Source organism: Lathamus discolor, chromosome 14 (assembly GCF_037157495.1).
Source record: "Lathamus discolor isolate bLatDis1 chromosome 14, bLatDis1.hap1, whole genome shotgun sequence".
Classification (NCBI taxonomy): domain Eukaryota; kingdom Metazoa; phylum Chordata; class Aves; order Psittaciformes; family Psittacidae; genus Lathamus; species Lathamus discolor.
Genome location: NC_088897.1, coordinates 1,699,350 through 1,718,326, shown reverse-complemented (window position 1 = coordinate 1,718,326; position 18,977 = coordinate 1,699,350). Strand labels below are relative to the sequence as shown.

Below are 18,977 nucleotides of genomic sequence, written 5' to 3'. Positions count from 1 at the left end.
CCTTCTGTACATATATCTCAATATATTTTTGGAGATTATTTCTATACAAATACAGCACCAGGTCGTGCACAAAGTCAAAGCGATCACATACAATGATGAGTGGCAACTGGTCAGTGAGTTTAGCTTCCTATAAAGAGAACAGCTTTAGTAATTTGGTTTTGTTCTTTAGCTTAAGCAGACAAATACAGTCACTTAAACTGTTAAAGCAGCTGAATTTGGAAAGCCAAAATTTAACACTCAACCAAATAATGACAACTTACTGTTCAACTAATTGTTTGCAATAGGTAGCAAGTAGGAGTACTCACACCCACTTCAGGGCCTACAGCAAGAAGCTTTCTGAAGTTTAACCCTGCTCTTTTGCATGGCAGAGTCCACACAATTTTACAACACATACAACTATTACAAGCCTAAGCTATAGACAGCATTTTTAGTTGCCAGTGATGTTTGGTGTGCAGGATTAGCACTCTGGGATTTCAAAAGAATTTAACCAAAACTAAATTAACTTGTGGCTCCTAATGTAATAACTATATGGCACTTGAAGTCAACTCTGGATATATCTTGTGATACCTTCTACCTATGGATATAGATAATGGTAAGACTTCAGCTAGTAGAAGTAGTACTTAAATTGCTAATCAGATTAGGTATCTAAAAGCATTCCAACTTTCAGCATAAGATTACAATGATTACAGTACAGAAGCTTAGTCTACGTGGTAGACAGTATTCCAGATGCATTATTTCAGATCACTTATTCGAACATGCACATCCCAGAATATAATCCTACATGTAAATTACACTTAAGGACTTTACACAGGAAGGCCTGTACTGGGAGATTTACCTGGTACATGTCCTGCACATTCCAGACATGGAACAGCACAAAAAACAATAGCTTTCATCAGGAATTTGACAGCTTGATAACATATCTTAGGTGGCTCAATCAATTGACATACCTTACACCTCAGTGACACCAGGTTATTTTTATGGAATTCTCATTTGAAGAGTTTTGCCATCTTCAGATATGATCAGCAAAATCTAAGACTATGCTATGTAACCAACAAACATGAAGGCAGGAAATGTTCCCAGATAAAAGTTTTTCCCTCCCACACTGTTTCTCAGTTATTCCTAGCAGTGTTGTATTTGTTAATAAGCTCAGCACTAGCAGCAAGCTACAGACTCTGAACTTTGAGCACACAATCTTCTTTCCACTCTTCAGAAATCTTTCAACAATGCTCCAAATCCTAGCAAGTCAGTTATGTACTGACACTGACTGGCACACCCTAGCAGAGCTAAAGCGTGGTTCACTTGGCTGAAATTTCAGCAAGTACATACAGCGAGATAGCTCAACCCTGAACTCTGACAGCATTTATGGAATTAATCTACACAATTCACTTGTTGTTTCTGTAGCTGCTCAGCTGAAGCTAATTACACTGTAAGTAAACATAAAGTTATGAACTCATTTGGCATTAAGGTTGTTCTCAACCTCCAAGTAACCCATTACCTACTTTATAGCAGACATCTGTAACAAGTTCTAGATGAGCTGGTGATATTATTACAGTTTGGCATTTCAAGCCAGGTTAACCCTATTAAGAGCAGCAAGGACCTGATCTGACAGCTTCTCCATTTTTTAGATACTGTTCCAGATTCAGGCTTTATTAAGAGGTACTGCCAACATGGTAGATACCTCTGGTTTAAAAGGACAGATGGATCCTTAAGCACAAAGATTAAGACTCATTTGTACTTTCACACAGCTGCCTCATTCCACTGATGACACACATCACGTTTTATCAGAACCCCAAACAGCCCAAGACAGTCCAATGCTACCCAAACATTACCTTGAGGAAGTTTTTAACACGTTCTGGATCATAGCAGTTACTTTCCCTGCAGATTCTTTCCACTTCTTTAATCTGTCCTGTCTTGCATGCAGCTTGAATGTACTTGAAGTGCACATCTGGATCCTGGCTGAAGTTTACAATAGAGCCCAGGAAATAAAACAAACCTTGGAGGAAAACAGTCACCATGTTATTCTGCTAAAGCATTTGATTTGGATCACTGCTAGCTTTTAAGCAAGGCTTCCAAATTAAAATACATGAAAATTTGAATCTGACTACTGCAGAAGTTTAAAAAGAACTGAAAAAGAAAGATTTAAGCATCGTAATTGCTTTAGGAACACCAGACTACCCTAGCTGATTTGAACTTCTTGTTGCTCCCCACAGTACACAGACTAATGTGTTACATGCAACGTCAATACTGATGTATCATCATCATCATAGGTCAGCTTTGTTAAAACATCCAGCACGTGCCTTCCATACACCCACCACACAGGAAGCAAGGAAAAGTTTAGAAAACCAAAACTAGTTGTACCCAACAGCTATCATCACACCTTTCACTAAAACACACAGTGCAAAAGCTGCTTGCCATGACCCACAGGTAGAGTTCACTGAAAGCTGATGCCATATAACAGTGGACTACTCCAGATAAGTGACAGCCAAGTCACTTAGTCAAGACACATCTGCAGAGACTTAACCACCAACATACTGCCATGCTGACGAGATTCCACACAACTAGTCTTGTTGAGAAATACAAAAGCCTGAAACCCAAAGGCTACACAAATTTAAGGTGACCATTTTGGACAGAGGACAAAGACCAGCTGCTTCTTCAGTTAACTCTTTAGGTTGTCTACAGCTCCAAGCTTTTTGTAGTATTTCATAAAATCAAAATATGCAACATGGATTATTGGTGCTCCTGTTAATGGGGGAACTTTAAGGTTTAAGTCAGGTTTCAAGGCAGTTTTCAGGCCTAAGTATTTAAGTTCAATATTGGTTTTCTGGATTTCAACAGACAATCCTTCATACACATGTCTGATGAGGTGAGCGCTAGCCCCTTTTGCTAGAGGCAAGGGCACAAACTTACCTTCAAAGCTCTTGAAAGACTCAAACAGCTCAATAAGCGACTGTGTTGAAAGCTGTTCATGGTATTTTGAAGCTACCTGGACACAGATCTGCAGGTTCTGACGAATGTTAGCAGACAACATAGCACGCAGACACTCCAGGGAGTCTTCTACCGATAAGGAACCAAAATAATTCACTAACCACTGCAAAGACACAGAAGCCATTTTAGGTCCAAGTAGAACACTCTACACTGAAGTCAAACGTAGACTCAGAATATTTGATCTCATACCTCAGGATTGAGAAGATGAGTGTGAACTACTGCACGCTTGATGTCATATAAATCTGTGAAGTGTTCAAGTGCTCTCTGTAGCAAGCCAGCTTTCTCACACAGCTGAGCTATGTGAGCCCGGTCATAGTGAGTAAACATTTGGTTTCCTAGTATAGCATCTGCAACCTAGAAGGAATATTAGAAAGTTTTCATTTAGATCCTGAATTCTAGCACTTAATATGGACTACAACACAGCATCTAGTCTAGCCACAAGCAAGCTTGATCTAGTAATTCTGAAAACATACCTGAGGTGCATGCATGAGGTTCATCTCAAGTAAACGTGTTTGCAGGGGGCCTTCCGAGGGACGATTATTCTTCAGTGCATCCAGCAAGAACGCTGTACATTGCTGAATTAAATTATATTCCATGAAGACATCTACAATCTGAAAAAAATTTAAATGTCATTAGAAGCTGGAAGCATATCTACACAAAGTAACATCAAGTGCAGCTTCTAAAGCCGAAGTCTTTATTCTGGCACTGCACTAAGCTACCATTTAGCATTCTTAAAAACAGGCAAGAAACAGCATTGTCCTGATAAGGGAAATCTAAACTTGTAGTTAAAAAAAATAATTAAAAAAAATATGTATTTTCCTCTTTCTTTTGTGGTAAAAAAACAGACTTAAACAATTTAAGACCTTGAACTTAACATTTCGTAGCAGTAAAGTTACTTACTTGCGTTATGTCTGCAAGAGGCTCTTCATCTTGAACAAGCATTTGTGCAAACTGCTGTCCTTGATCAGGGCTGATTCTCATTACATTCCTCAGCAAAAAAATCCAATCTGGAGTATACCCAACCTGAAGAGATAATGAAAAGTAGTAACTCAACAAGAGCACATACCTTGTTAAATAGAGAGCTCAGTAAAAGCTACTGTCAGTAGTTTACACAACCCAGACTGGATTTCCTCATTTGGTACATAGGGAAGTATGAATGGACACATGCATGAAGTATAGCAGTAATTATTCATAACAAAACATTAGGCCAAAGCAGGCAGTACACAGACTTTCAGGTTCCCCCACAATTCCTTTTACTTGCTTCAGAACATACACTGGTTATTCTTAAACACAGGACAGACGTGGCAATTTAATTTCCTCTCACCTTCTTAGCATACAAAACAATCTTCTGGACTTGTCCCGTTTCAGCAAAACACTGGATGACTTTGTTTGGTACGTTGGCTCTCAGATAGACACTAAGTGCTAGTGTAGGATCTACAGATTTGACAAGGTCTCCCAGCTCCTCTGAGCACTCCAGCTGTTGAAAGATATAAATACAGTCAGTCCACCCTGACCGTGCCATGCGACACATTAATACCATCTTCCTCATTTGTCTTCCTTTCGAACTTCTCAACAAAACCCCAAAACCCAAACCATATGGGTGAGCTTGAGAGCACTATCTGCCTCTTTCTGTAGTGATCTAGTGGGCTCCATTCTTTATGCTATTTTACAGGAGTCAGTACTGTATTTGTAGAGCTAAAAAGAATCAGGTGATACATTATATCAGCATGTTTCTTCACCTAATTATAGAAATGTAACCACAGTTCAAAGCATATGCAAGACAGTATCCAAAGAAGCCTGAAGTTGTTGGGAAAGAACAGCAGCAGTTCAAGCAGCTTTCCACACTGTTACCCTGCTGTAATTTTAAGCAGAATGAGTGAAGCTCTTGGAATATTTGATTAATTCTCTTGCAGTAATGTGGGTCATAGATAGAGGTAGAGTGAACATACTTTGCTCAACTGCTTGATCTCACCAGCACATTAAGGAGTTGAACAGTTGAGTTTTCCTGGGGAAGGGAGGAGGCTGACAAGCCTGTATGCCCCTTCCCTTCCAGAGCTGTAAAGAAATCTACCTCAAATTTACCTTATCTTCCTTTAACCATTTTTCCAAGAGCTGTTTGCGGCCCTGCTGAAGCACTGGTCTGCAGAGTTCCAGCGACTCATACTTATTCAGCTGCCCTTGGTCAAGCAGAATGCCAAAGTATTGGAGTAAAGGGGAAGTCTGTCCTGGCTGAGCTGGAACACTCTGGAACCGGCGTATGGTGTCTGGAGTACGCAGGATTCCCTGCCAGAAATAAGAGATGCATTTTACTTTTCTGTTCAGCCATTGCACCTTAGCAAGAGTTCCTCCAAAGAGCCAAGGTTACAAATGCTTGCCCCAGTGACACTGTTTGCCAGCCCAGAATAAGTCAGAAGCAGTACGGTTGAACATTGGCTCAGACACTGCCTTCAAGATGATCTAACGTAAGATGCGCAATAGCAACCTATTGAACTTGTTTCAGCAGCAATGCAGATTTAAGTTTGGGAGACATTCCTAAAGAATTGAGACACCATGTCCTTGCAAGCAAGTTCCTCTAACGTGAATTTAGTCTCTTAGTCTGTTCTTTTTATCCTGTTTTAGATGCAGCCCCAGATAGAGGCTATCTTCTCAGAGACTTTTTTAATCACTGGAAATGTTTACATTAAGCTTTTTATAGACATCACTTCATTATTTATTCCTTTCCCCTTCTACAGACTTTATACAAGCTTTAAGATCTTCCAGCATACAATCAGTACTCTCAGCACATAGCATATTGGTTCTTCCGAGGTACTTTAAGTACTACATCAGCACAGGAGCAGTAATGAGATTCTAGTCTTGCCACTTAGGAAATTCAGCGAGCTTTATCGATGCAAGAAGCTTAAGCCAGCAAAGTTCAGCACTGTTCTGAATATCAGTCTATTACCTTTGGGGCATTAGCTGCCACTTTTGCTGCCTCCGAATAGTTCCCTTGTGCAAACAGTGCATTGAATTTTCTGGCAAAGAGTTCCTCAGCACCTGCCAGGTTGTTGCGGACAGCCATTCGTAAAGCTAGGTCAGGATTCTGCAGCACATTTGTGATATAAGGAATAATATTTTCTTCTTCCACACACACTGACAGTACCTGAATAAATCATCAAGGAAAAATTCCAGTTAATCCAAACATAAAGAACAAGCCAAAGGCTAAGCTAACCTCCAAGAGGAAAGGTACAGCCTACATGAAAACTTTTCATCCTTGATAACTGCAGTCTTGCAATTTTAAGAAACAGACCTTTAGTTAGAAAGGGCCTCTAGCCCAAATAATACTGCATCATGGCAAATGATTAGGTTAAACTGAGATATTTACAGTGGTCAGAAATACAGGAATATAAGTACTGTCTTTCTGTAATCTGTACTCAATGTCTAAGGATAAACTAGGGACAAGTTTTCTACCCTGTACTACCCACGCTCAACAAACAACAATCTTTGAAATCAATTCAGTCTAAAGGCATAGCTATACATTGTTAGTGGACGTACAGTGTTAGTTAAGTTAGATGTGTATGCAGATGAGGTAGCAAATTTGGGGCCCGGAAGACTGTCAGGCCTCAGATATTCCGAGCACAGGGTTCAGACTTAACACAGCATGCTCATTAGCATGTGCTCTGCAAGAGGATACAATTTGCCACAAGAAGATGGGTGTATTCTAGCTCCATTCTCAACAGCAAGACAGTGTTTAGATTCACTGACTGCCATTACAAAACCCCCAAAATTATGCAGCCAGAACCAGAGTTGTAGAAGACATTAGAAGTCAGACAAGCTGCACTCCTGTTCAACTATCCACTACTACTATATTCCTTATTCTGTTAGTCTCGCTTGTTAATTTCTGGACTCTTTTACACACTGATATGAACCCTACAGCGTATCATTAAGGGCCAGTTAAACGATTAGCTAAACAAGTGGTTTCCTGGCCAAGCTTCCTTACTTGTCCCTTTCTGTTCACTCCAATAATTCCAGCCGTTGCTTCATGCTGTGCCGTAACAAATATGGTCTCTCCACTGATTCTGTTCATGTAGATACAGGTTCCAGTTTCCAGGTCATACAAGTGGATATAGCCATATTTTGTTATGAGAAACACCACATCATGCTTGTCACTGATCTGCAAAACAGGCATAAGCAAATTTAGTATTGCACAAAACCAGTAAAGAATCAGTAGACAGCTGTGCCATTTCAGGACAACTAGAAGTTCTCTTATATCTTAATATTAGAGTACTATCACAGTAGAACGATATTTTATAAGCTTGACATACAGTTAAAAATACATGAGTACTTCTTCCATAAGAACACACTGCCTTTGAATGCTGCCTCTGTCACCACCTTTGCTTACCACCACTGGAGCAGGAGCATTCCACCTGCTTAGTGCCAAGCCTCAGGTCAATATACTGGCCACCCAGCTTTCCAGTGCCCTGTTACAGTGTCAGATCTCGCAAGAGAACTAGACTTGTCTCTTGTTTACAGCTGTCATACCTGCATGGCAACAGGAAAGTCATTTTGTGCTTCAGGAGGAAAGAAGACATCCACTGCTTTCTTTGGAAATGGCTGATTCCCAGTAGGTGGTGTGCCAACTTCAATGATATGGAGCTGTGCAATAGATAGGATTAGTCTGTTAGTTCTTGTACTTAATTTATGTAACAATAGATTAAACAATAAGGATACAGCAATTTGTTTGCTGCTGAGCCTTAATCCCAAGCTTATGCAAAAGATAAACTAAGTCAGTCTTCCTAAATATTTTTTACCGGCTAGAAGTGTGGCATACTGTATTTATGTACCATAGATGAGGGAAACAGTTAAGCATGATCTTTAGTTACTCCTAGCTACTCAGAAGTTTAAGGATTCAGTTAGGTCACTTTACACACACTCTTTCAACATGGTTAACGCTCCACAGTGACAGTTCTGAGGACGTTTCTCTGAATCTAACTTTGGTTTTACTGGTTTAGCTGTCACAGAGTAGCTCACTTAATTCCAGTGTTAGTATTAGACCACTAGTTACTTGTCACTAGTGTTTAATTTTTTTCATCCAGTAATTTGGAAATAAGTTAAGCCTGATACTGGGGATCAGCACCAAAGAAAGATTACAACAGCTTTTCCCTTAAGCTTAGCCTGTGAAGCCAAGAGTCACATGTTTCAAACAGCTAATTAGGCTGGCCATGACATGCCACTTCATGAGCTCAAAACAGATGCTGCTACATCAGGTAGTCCCTGCTGCAAAGCTCTGTATGCACCAGTTTTCACACATATTACACTGACACAGTCCTTCACTTTATTCCTAAAGGCAACTTCGTGCATTAAACCACTTGTTTTTGTGGGAGCAGACAACCAGGGTTAGTCATTAAAGATTACAACAGATTTAGAGCCAGTCTTACCTTACCCCCAGCCTGCCCTCTTACTGCAAAACAGAAGAGAGTAGATTCTTCAGCATTTCCTTCCATCTTGAACTGTGCAAAGCTAGCCGCATGTCCCTCAATTGGTTGTGACACTTTTCTATCCACAGAATATAGCTGCATTGCTCCCACAACACGATTTTGCTAGAAAAGACAGAACAAGAGTCAGGGATAACACACACTCAGACAGTAATTTCATTCAAGTTAGCGTCTGTAAGTATGTTGTCATAGCCAGCTGAAGTACCATGCCATGCTTCTCTTACAAAGGCATCACTTAAGACTCTGAACATGGTACTATGCTTATACTGTTACTGTAAGATTTTGAGTTATTTATATTAATTATTTGAAGATTAAGACAAACATTTACATTCCCAACAATGTTTTAAGAAAGAAAAAAACCCTATCAGTCTTGCCCCTATAGAAGGAGGGAACAAGACGAGCTGTGGGCTTCCACGGCAGGCCTCCCTGGTAGCACGGTACCTGTGCAGATATGCCCGTTAGCAGTAGCCATTTTTGCTTAGCATCAGTACGGTAGTTGATGATCTGGCAGCCAGCAAGACTAGAATGGCGATCAAACATTTTCACAGGCTGGGACTCCCCCTCCATACTCCAATGGTAGACTGCATTATCCGTTACAAGGGCAACAGTATTCAGAGAGATCCACTTCCAGAAGGTGACATCGTCTGTCATTGTATGAGCCTTCATTTTGCTCTTCATTTCAATGTTAAATATTTGAAGCGTTTTCCCAGCTAGAAAACACAACATTGTTAACCACGTTAGTTTCCACTTGTTCCTTCAAGCACTGGTTAGAGGTAGACGAGCTGCACTAAGACATTAACCCCCCCCGTGAATTCCTTCAAGAAAGCAGTCAGATACTGGCAGTACCTTCAGTGACCAGCCATTACTTTTAACCAGACCACACTCCTAGAGCTAATTTTATGAATTTGCCGCTACTGAGCAACCAAAACAGATGTGAAATACAAGTTGGTAGGAGACAAGAGCTTTAGCTACACAAACAAGTTGTACAATACTTCAAGTACATCAAGACCAAGCTACAATAATGCTGAGTCTCTTGAAAGTTATGAGGGCTATGCCAGTGTCATTAAAAATTATGTCCACATCTGTTTTAAGTATAAGAAAAGCACAACACGGAACAGGCAAGTTGGCAGAGGGCTTTCATAACTGATTCATTAACCAAAACCCTTGGGTTGCACTAATGGGATACATAGCTACTGGCTGCAAACCAGACTAACAAACTGTGCAAGGAAAGGAATCTAGTGACCAACACAAGCTCTAGAAGGTAAGAAGAAAAGTTCTCCTAGTTACACAGAATGGTGCATACATACATCCTGAACAGGCACTTGCAGACATTTCTACCAGTTTTTACAACACAGTGGCATATAAGAAATTATTTTTTCCTGTTGAGAAGATAAGGAAGGTTCTGACCAACTTCTAGTGTTAGGAGACAGCTATTTAAGCACATGCTCATGTAGCCCAAGGTGAATATAAAAGACCATATGAAACTAGGTGCAGGTCAGAATTTCTGCCGCAGTTACTAACTGTACTTGGCTTGATAAAGTCACAGTGCCATACAGGCAAGTGCCTTCACTCATCAAGGATTAGTTTAGTTAGAAGACATTATTAGTTCTGCTACTGACCTAAGGTGCAGAGCTAGAAGTTTCTCCAGGGCTTGGAGAACGCTGTCTAACACAGTGTTACCCAGGCTACAGGCTAGCAGTTTGTTTCTGTATCTAGGTCATCTGGACCTCCAGAGTGAAGGGAAATTACATTCAGAGAACATGTATTCTACATGCTACACAAAGTATAAGAGGCAAAATTTAGACTTAAGTCAAAAGGGTCAGTCCTGATTATAAAAAGCTTAAGATCGAGATCCCAACAGCCTAAGTACGCTCTGAATCTTAAGGATTTCCTTGTTTGGGAGGGCATGAAAAGCCTCCGAATTTTAGGGTTTCAGTTGCTTAACCACCACTGTTCAGCCATGTGCACCATAGATTTGAGCCATTTTATTCTGCTGCTTCTTGTCATAAGGCACAAAAGGAACTAGTATAGTCAATTGAAATAACTCACCATCTGCACACACAAGAAAGCATTAAAGTCGTGACAAAACAGTAGCACAGTTAAGTCAAACTTAGACAACATTGAATACATACATATCTTTCATTAGCAATACATGCATTTCTAGAGTGACTGTATTTAAGGCTTCTTGGGGAGAGACTGAGATTTCTAGAGACTCCAGAGGAATGCTTGCTCTTCTTACTACCAAAGATAGCAAGTTAGCTGACCTTGTGCTTTATCCAGCACACAAGTCCTTCCTGCATAGTTTAACTCTTCTTATCACTGACTGATATAATAAATATGCAGACCGGTATACCAGCCTCTTCCAGCAAGCCCAGACTAAAGCCTTCAGGAATATTCCCCCTCCTCCCAAGTCTTAGTCTTCCTCTCTGTAAAGAGAGGCTTAGTTGACAGACCTTATACACTTAGGAGATCAGCTCTTATGGCCCTCTAGCATAATTCCAGAATTGAGACTCCTTAAAGCCTACACTTCCCCTCCAGCTCTCCCTGCTCAGAAGCTGTAAGCGTTCCGACCAAAGCAACAAGCCCTCATCCTAATGATGAGCAAATACCAGAAAAATCAGCTGAAGCTTACTGCCCAGCTGTCTTCAGAGTATCCTAAAACAATTTAAACTTGAGCTCCCACTAAGCTATGGAGAAGCAGTAAGGAATCCTCCCACATAAATTGCCTGAGAGACTTAAGTCAGTCATAAACTAGTCTTACAGAAAGCTCTCCATCCATTTCAAACATTTCTTTATCAAGACTTCCGTACCATACCTTTTAATGCAATGACTTTACTGGCAGGGTTCATGATAGCACTGTCAGCTGAAATTGGTCTTCGGATGGGGTTGCTGGGGTCATTCATGTCAATGATCACCACTTGAGCCTGTTCTCCTACTTTCTCTCTTATGCAGATGAATTTGTCAGACTCCATTGTCAGAGTGCTGAACCCAATGTTTGCTGGGTTGATGCCCAAATTTTGGAGCTGGAAGAGAAAGAAAAAAAGGTTTAGCATTATGTTACTGCTTCAATACAGCCATGAACAGCTTTTGTGAAACCCACAAGAGACACAAGCCTTCACACATCTTTTTCTGACAATAATATCATACTATGCAAAATGGCAGGCACACAAATTCTTGTGCATCTTCAATTAAGCCCAGCAAGCTTCCCAAAGAAGCCCTTCAGCATTCAAATGCCTGGTGCCTTGTCTTCAAGGTCCATTTACAACTGACTGTTTTGAGAACTCAACTTTTGGGCCCCTCATATGGTTTAAGGCACATTGAGCTTGCCTGCTCCTAGTAGCTGTGCTAGAGTTGCAGCTTCTCACTCTCACCAGCTTTGCTTCCAGAGTCCTAACTTACTCCATCGAGCCTGGCAGCTCTCACTGTTTCAAGCTTAACATCACATGTGAGGCGAATGAGCTTTATCTTTATCCCTGTGGAGTTAAAAAAAGCTACCTGTGTAGCAATTAGCCTAGTCCTGTCTAGCAGTAAGGCTGTATACCACCCAGGAGGCAGAGCTAACATGACATGGATATTATTGAAATTAGAAATGGCTCATCCACAGCCATGCTTCACACAGAAGATACCAGTAAACCACCTCCTTTTCTGCTAGGCCAGTCTGCTTCTGTAAGCCTTTAGATGCATCCCTTTTAATTATGTTTTAGTGCAGCTTGTGATAAAACACACTTTAGGTAGGAACCCTTCATCACATTTTTAACAGGCTAGTGTGTTAGGATGTCAGCAGTGAAACAGTTTATTCCATTTTTAACAGGGCAAATGCAGAACAGTTCACTGCACATTCAGATGCCCTGCTTCTGGGAGGATACGCCTTAAAAACTCAAGCTCAGTTTTCTACTGCTGCAGGAATTATCACTTTAATACTTCAAATATTTTTCTCTCTGGGAAGCAACTTCAAGCCCAAGGTCTCCCAAGAAGGGCCAGACCTCCAAAGCCATTTTAGTGTTATTGTACTATTTTGAAGCAAAACACTAAGCTCTTATCAGCTGTGCTCTGTGCCAGCTCTGAGGTGACCACGCCTCAGCTGCTCTGCTCCTGCCTACTCACAGCTTCCGATAAAGAGGGTGTTTTACTACACTTCCCCTTTGCCATGGCTCTTAGGCAGCACATGCAAGGAACGTCTGAACTGTGGCACACCCAGGGAACAGAATAAGCTTCACAAAGAGCACTCCAAAGTATGACCTATACCACATAGTGGATCAAGACAGCTAGATCTTCGTACAGTTTAAAGTTGAGACTCCAAAGCAAGTCAGTTTTAACTCCTTGGGTTTGCTGAAGGACAAAATTTCTAGATGATTCAGCCTTTGTGTATGGTTCTTTGGTAACACTGCATTTAAGTTCTTCCTCCTGAAGGGCACTATTTCACTGAAGCTACCTTGCTCTTAAGTGAGGACTTCACCATTTGAAGTTCTTCAGTGAGGTTTGAACAATAGCAAAACCACATTCAGGGTTTCTAACGTTTAAGGGTTCAGTTCACAACTAACTCACAGAACTTAAGGTCACCCAGCTTTTCTTTTTCAAAAGATTTTGAGATAAGACTATAAGCAGAACAGATTTAAATGTAGTTCTTGAAATCAGACACCAACCTAGTTACCACAACTGACTAGCCATTCTTCCACACCAGAGTATCTACACTTCCTGTGACTTAACGCAGTGAATGGCTTCATTCAGAAACAGCTCTTTCTACATCCACCCACCTGATAATGAAGCCAGGAAACTTCCAGGTGAAAGACAGCATTTTCTCAGCTCTTCCAAGAGAAAACTATTAATGCTACAGCTATTTAAAAGGATAGTGCTCTCTAGGCCTTAGACTCTAGTATTTGTAGGTCAGCTAGGCAGGGCTATATGCAACAAAGTCAAACCATTCAGGAGAGAAGGTTTGAGGATGCAAGAGCTTCATCTGATAGAGCTGGAGAGACTTATTAGGATGTGGGGCTTATTTTTGCTAGGGCTGCAAGCATAACAAGTGCACAATCACTTACCAAGTACTCAGTTTCCTTGACAATTGGTAGAGGGGGGTAGTTTCAGAGTGCCAAGTACTCCCTCCACCTGGCAGTAACTCACAACACTATGCAAACAAACACTGTGGACAGAACAAATCAAAGCAGCAAGTCCTAGCAGATGGCAGACCTCTTTGGGAAGGCCTAGACATAACCTGAGAATCAAAGTTGCTCAGGTATTGTAAGACAGATTCATTTTAATCATGATCAAACTGCCATCTGAGGTATCCAACCCTCATCAGGAGTGGAAGAGGGACTTAAATTTAAAAAGGCCAGCATTTTCAGAGGCTAGATATTTCTTTGAAAAGGTTTACTCAACTGGCACTGGAAAGCTTGGAGAAGCTTTCTTATGAAGGCGAGACTGTTAGTGAGGTCTTTAAGTACACAAGCTATTTCTGCTAATATCTCATCTTTTAACCTCAACAGATCCAAGCATATAAACCAAGTCTGCTTCAAACACCAAGGCAGGAAGTCGACTTGAACCATGACAATCCCTGCATTTGATTACACAAGAGCTCACCAGCCAAGAGTGGCACTTGCTTTGCTCAGCTGGTAAAGCTAATGGTAACTTTTCTTGACCGCACTCTGATCTGATGCTCAGAACTCATCATTGGTACAGATCATTCCCAGAAGTATAGGTTCTTTTCTCCCCCACACAGGCTAAAGTTCAGGAGTGTTTATAAAGCTAAGCAAACAGAGAGCAAGATTACTATCAGGAAATGTGACTTTTATTATGAAAATGTCAGTACTACTCCACATACGAACTCCTGAGTTTGCACTACAACTGAGAGTACAGGGCTTTATGGCAGAGGGAAAACACACGAAACATTTAATATTGCATTCATTTAGGTCTACTACCTTTCACCAGCTCATAAGCAAGTACAAAAACTGGGGAAGAAAAACAAGGAATCGTAAAATACTCCTACATTATACTATGAAAACCACTTACTTGGCTTTCAAGCAGATACAAAAGCAGAACTTGCTATCTGTGCTTGGGCAATCAGTTTACAGTGCAAGTTAGTTTACACCAGCATCTGTTAGAAAGTTCAGTTACACCAGTCTCCTGAAAGCATGTTGAGAAGTGCTCTATGAGTTAGATGCTCCATTAGAGTGGAACCACAAAACAGGTTGCCAGAGACAGCAGCATCTCTTCAGTTCAGCAGATATGTCACCCTGAAGGGCTCATCTAACCCAAGACTGGATATTTCAGTCAACTGCAGGCTGTACTGAATCATCACATTCTATGATGGCATTTATCTCAACAGCATTGAGACATGAATCATTATAACATAGTAAGTGAAAGCCTGATTAGCAAAATTGTTTTTTTCTCTGGAAGATGATTCAAGTATGTTCTTGGTAATTGATCCAGAGAAGTTGTCCTATTCCATGCATGTTTGACACCAAACTGCATGGTAAAACTGCTGACAAGAGTCTCTTTGTTGACCCCTTCCTGGAACATTTGCTTTCTTGTGACAGTTTGCTTAGCTGTCAAATAATTTCTCCTTGCCTACAAGGAAGGGCGCGGAACTGCTGAGTACGCATTTCACCTCGATTCTCACACTCAACAGGATATAACCACCATTCTTGTAGCCACAAGCAGCTGCTTAGTCTCTGCCCAGAGACTCCTTATCTACATGCAGTTAGAAATCACATAGCTGGAAAATGACAGTCAACAGAAAAGTGCCCATGAGAAGCACAGAGCTCCCTGATGCGCAGTGAGTCACATTAGCTCTATTGCAAGACCATGCTTTGTCCAGCTTTGACTGAACACGGTAGACACCTGGCTACATTGCAGCCATTCATTTAGTTCACATGTGAAAATTAGCGAAGCAAGCACACCACACGAGATCTGTATATGCACTGATCTGTTTGCGGTAGCTCAAACAGATCAGTGTAACATGAGCCCCACAGCCAGTCAATGGCTCCAAAGTACTTCAAGCTTACCAGTACAAGGTAAGAGTTAGTGTTTGTGACAGGCTAGGAAGTTATGTTTCCAATAGATAAGAGACCTCTATAATGTTCAAGAGCTCTTCTATATCCTTCCTATTTTCTGCCTCACCCTCAATGGCCTGAGGTAGCCATCCGGTCTCAGCAGCCACAGGCAAGCCGTGTTGTGACTATTGCAGCTACAAGCCACTTGAGTGCAGAACCACCGGCTTTTGGTTCAGTCAGCACAAAGTGCTAATGAGCACCCCCACCTAGACAAGCAGGCCTCTTGACTTCAGCACCTGCTGTGAGGGACACACCAAGAAGAACAGCTTCTAAATCACTTAACTAATTGTTCCTATCCAATTAGTTCACACACACACACACATAGCTCAAGGCACCTTGATTCTTCACAGCATTCTTTGTTACAGGTTCTTCCTCTGCAAGAACACTCCAAACTCACTAGTTTTAGGAATTCAGATCCATTAAGACGAAGAAGGCAAGAACCCTACCAAAACAGCATTCAGCACAGCAGGCATCTGATTCCTGACCGAAATTACTAACAAAAGACTTAACTGCTTCAAGCTAATACTGTTATAGCAGAGATTTAGTGGTTTAGGATATATTAAACAGTCTCACTGCCAGCAAAATACATGAAAGTACTTTGTTGTTAGTCACTGCTAGAGTGAAGTAGCAAAATTCTAAGTTTTATTATACCATGCTATCCAGTTTTATTCAGTTAGCTCTTTGCCATAGCTAGCTATGGTTCCAAGAGCCATCCAAGTACCACCACACTAGGTCAGCGCAGCTGCCATTCAAGTTTGTGCCATCAATGACCAATAGACACAAGAACCCTATTCTTAGGTGAAAGGGTAGTTCTGTCTCAGGATGAAGTGCACAGCCTCAGCTGACAGGTTTCCATACTGTCTAGACAAGTCTACAATTTTCTTTTAACTACATTTAGGTTCAGAAGAGCACTCATTAGTGCCTGAAGTCACTCCAGTAGAGCGGTGTGCCTGGCCCAAGGTCAATTTTTACATATTTCAGGGTGGTGGGGTAAACTAACTTGCAATTACAGTTCGTTACTTGCTAACCAGTCTGGCTCCTTCTCGCTCATCAGGAACGTGTTATCTTAGAACAGCTCTGTGCACCTACTACAGTAAGCAGCTGTGTCTCACTTTCACCCTCAAGTACACAGAGTCACCAACTTATGGAATGCATAAAACCTAGGTATGAGAAACCAGATTTGCAATCACTTGACATACGGAACTCTGATCTCCCACTACATACCCCTTGGACTGTTTCCTCACAGCTAATTGGAAAGAAAAAAGTAGCACTATAAAGCTTTATAACATGAGTCCAGTAGTTTTGATAGCACAAGAATCAAGTTTCTTCTTTGGAAACTCCTAAGGAGAAGGTTTCTCCACAGTGTATTGTTGATACTCTTTTGTGCAAGGCAGGCATCTACAATAGACAATACACAGATAACATCCTGCACATCTGCAACTACTGAGATTTTGGAGCTATGTAATGGGACAAACAAAACCTGAAGCCTGACTACACATTTTGTTTCCAGATTTCACTTGGGAACTATTCAGAAAGCTTACTTAACCCTAGTAAGCTAAATACTTGCCACATCTTACTTGCCCAAACTAGATCTTTAGCTCAAATTGCAGGCACAAAGCATGCTGTACTGTGTACCCAGGAGACAAGACATTCAGGAGCATCACAGTGCAGGGCTTCTGGAGCCTTTACCTCTTCATTCCCCTACCACTCAGTCAAGAGACTGACAGAAACAGACAACGTCTGTGCACCTTGAGAAGTGCAACACGGAGTGTAACTGGGTTCAAGCTGGAGATCAGGACAAGCTTTGTACATAGTTACGTGACTATTTTCTGATCTGCAGTAGTGGATCCATGCAGAATTAGTATCATACCACATGTACTGCTGACTGCCAGTCTTCCAAATCAATTAAAAGTACCTTTCAATAATGGCCTCACAAGAACTTTCTCCTTCATACCCATCACCTGCCTTTTTATGAGTACGGCTCCAGTTGGATACCTTGTCTTTTGTTGAGCACCAACTACAAGCTTGCAAGTGTTGCACAACACCTGTATGACAGGTTTCCTAGACAATGTAGGTCAGGCACAGTTCAAGAAATTTAGAGACCATGAGGATCTCCTATGAACAGCCTGGAATAGGCTAAAGGAGCTCTGGATAGCAAAAATGCACTAACATCCATGTTGCTACTCTCAACATTTACTCCAACAGCACGTCAGAAGTTTCAGGATGAAAGCAGCACCTCTAAGTAGTCAAGTTCCTCTGAATTTTTACAATGAAATAAAATGAGGAAGTTCAGCAGCTACAGCAAGCTGAAGGGTTCCATGCAACATGCATGCAGGACCAGACAGCTAGCCACCAAATCTTACCAGCTTATACATGCAGCTGTAAAAGATACTGGTGAAGCCAGTGCTCTACACTAAATAGGAACAGGGGAAGAAATACAAGTAAACAGATAAATCAGCCTTCATTCAGAATAGTCATGTTCTACAACAGTGCTGGCCCTACCAGCACTTGTGGAGTGAAGCAGGTAAGTTTCATTATGTAATAGTACTCATGTCATTAGAGACCTGGTAGTGGGTCACATGCAAGGTTTGTATCTTAAATAATGCATCATAGATGCATTCCTACAATACTTTATTAAGAGCTAGGCTATCCAGAGGGATGAGTTTCACCCAAATATACCGAGCCTTCTCAACACCCAGTTCTAGGCCATCCCACTACCAGGAGAGGATACTTGCTCAGATCTGAAGCTCTGGCCAACTCATGGCTGCTCCCTAAAGAAGAGTCCAGGGCTACATCTAAGCTGTGAATTCTGGCCTGGTTTTAAACTGATGCTGAAATAAAATTACCAAATGCTCAACAATTACCTAGCTAGATAAAATCCCACCACAGCAGCATTCTTAAAATCTAAAAATAGCACTATGGACAGTGGGAATTTACATAGCAAAGTATTTTGTAATTGTTCTTTTAAAAAGTTGTCTATGAATTAAATTCTTTCCATCTGGGTTAGAAAAAGGTCACTATAAACACGCAGAGCCATCACTGTGTTAGTGCCCACCACAGTCCTCATTGGTTAAGCACAAACTGCATACAGACACCAGCACCAGAGGGAAGCAGGGTTACAGACAGGTTGCAAAGAGCCAGAGGACCCTGCCTAGGTATCTCCAGGTAACTTTTATTAGACAACTTCTCAAAAAACACTCCTCAGTACTGAAGCCAAGCTTAACACCATCACAGCTACAGCAACTGCAGACAAGAAGCACACCTCTAATACTTCACCCTACAGGCTTGTCAGATAGAAAGTCACATTGCCCAACTGGATCCTGCTTCCAGACCCCTCCCTGTGCTCCAGCTTCACCCACAGACATTAAAGGTGTGTGCTCATTTGAGAAGATAATCTTGCATTCCTGCAGCAGAGTGAGTTCAGATTTGATACTAGCACCTTTAGACAGCTGTGTTAAACTAAAGGCCATCA

The 18,977-nt window shown here is 41.3% G+C and overlaps 1 protein-coding gene across 2 annotated transcripts in view; it reads right to left on the bottom strand.

The window, feature by feature from the left end:
* The window catches only part of CLTC (clathrin heavy chain), a 33,650-nt gene that overhangs the window by 13,508 nt on the left and 1,165 nt on the right, over positions 1-18,977 (bottom strand). For both annotated transcript variants that reach the window (XM_065694873.1, XM_065694874.1), the window contains exons 2-15: positions 11,272-11,479; positions 8,898-9,166; positions 8,400-8,561; positions 7,504-7,617; positions 6,962-7,135; positions 5,927-6,124; positions 5,068-5,268; positions 4,310-4,462; positions 3,886-4,008; positions 3,459-3,596; positions 3,175-3,339; positions 2,908-3,088; positions 1,830-1,993; positions 2-127 (exon numbers count right to left, since the gene is read on the bottom strand). In XM_065694873.1, the coding sequence (XP_065550945.1) occupies positions 2-127; positions 1,830-1,993; positions 2,908-3,088; positions 3,175-3,339; positions 3,459-3,596; positions 3,886-4,008; positions 4,310-4,462; positions 5,068-5,268; positions 5,927-6,124; positions 6,962-7,135; positions 7,504-7,617; positions 8,400-8,561; positions 8,898-9,166; positions 11,272-11,479 (2,376 nt within the window). The remainder of the gene's footprint in view (position 1; positions 128-1,829; positions 1,994-2,907; positions 3,089-3,174; positions 3,340-3,458; positions 3,597-3,885; positions 4,009-4,309; positions 4,463-5,067; positions 5,269-5,926; positions 6,125-6,961; positions 7,136-7,503; positions 7,618-8,399; positions 8,562-8,897; positions 9,167-11,271; positions 11,480-18,977) is intronic.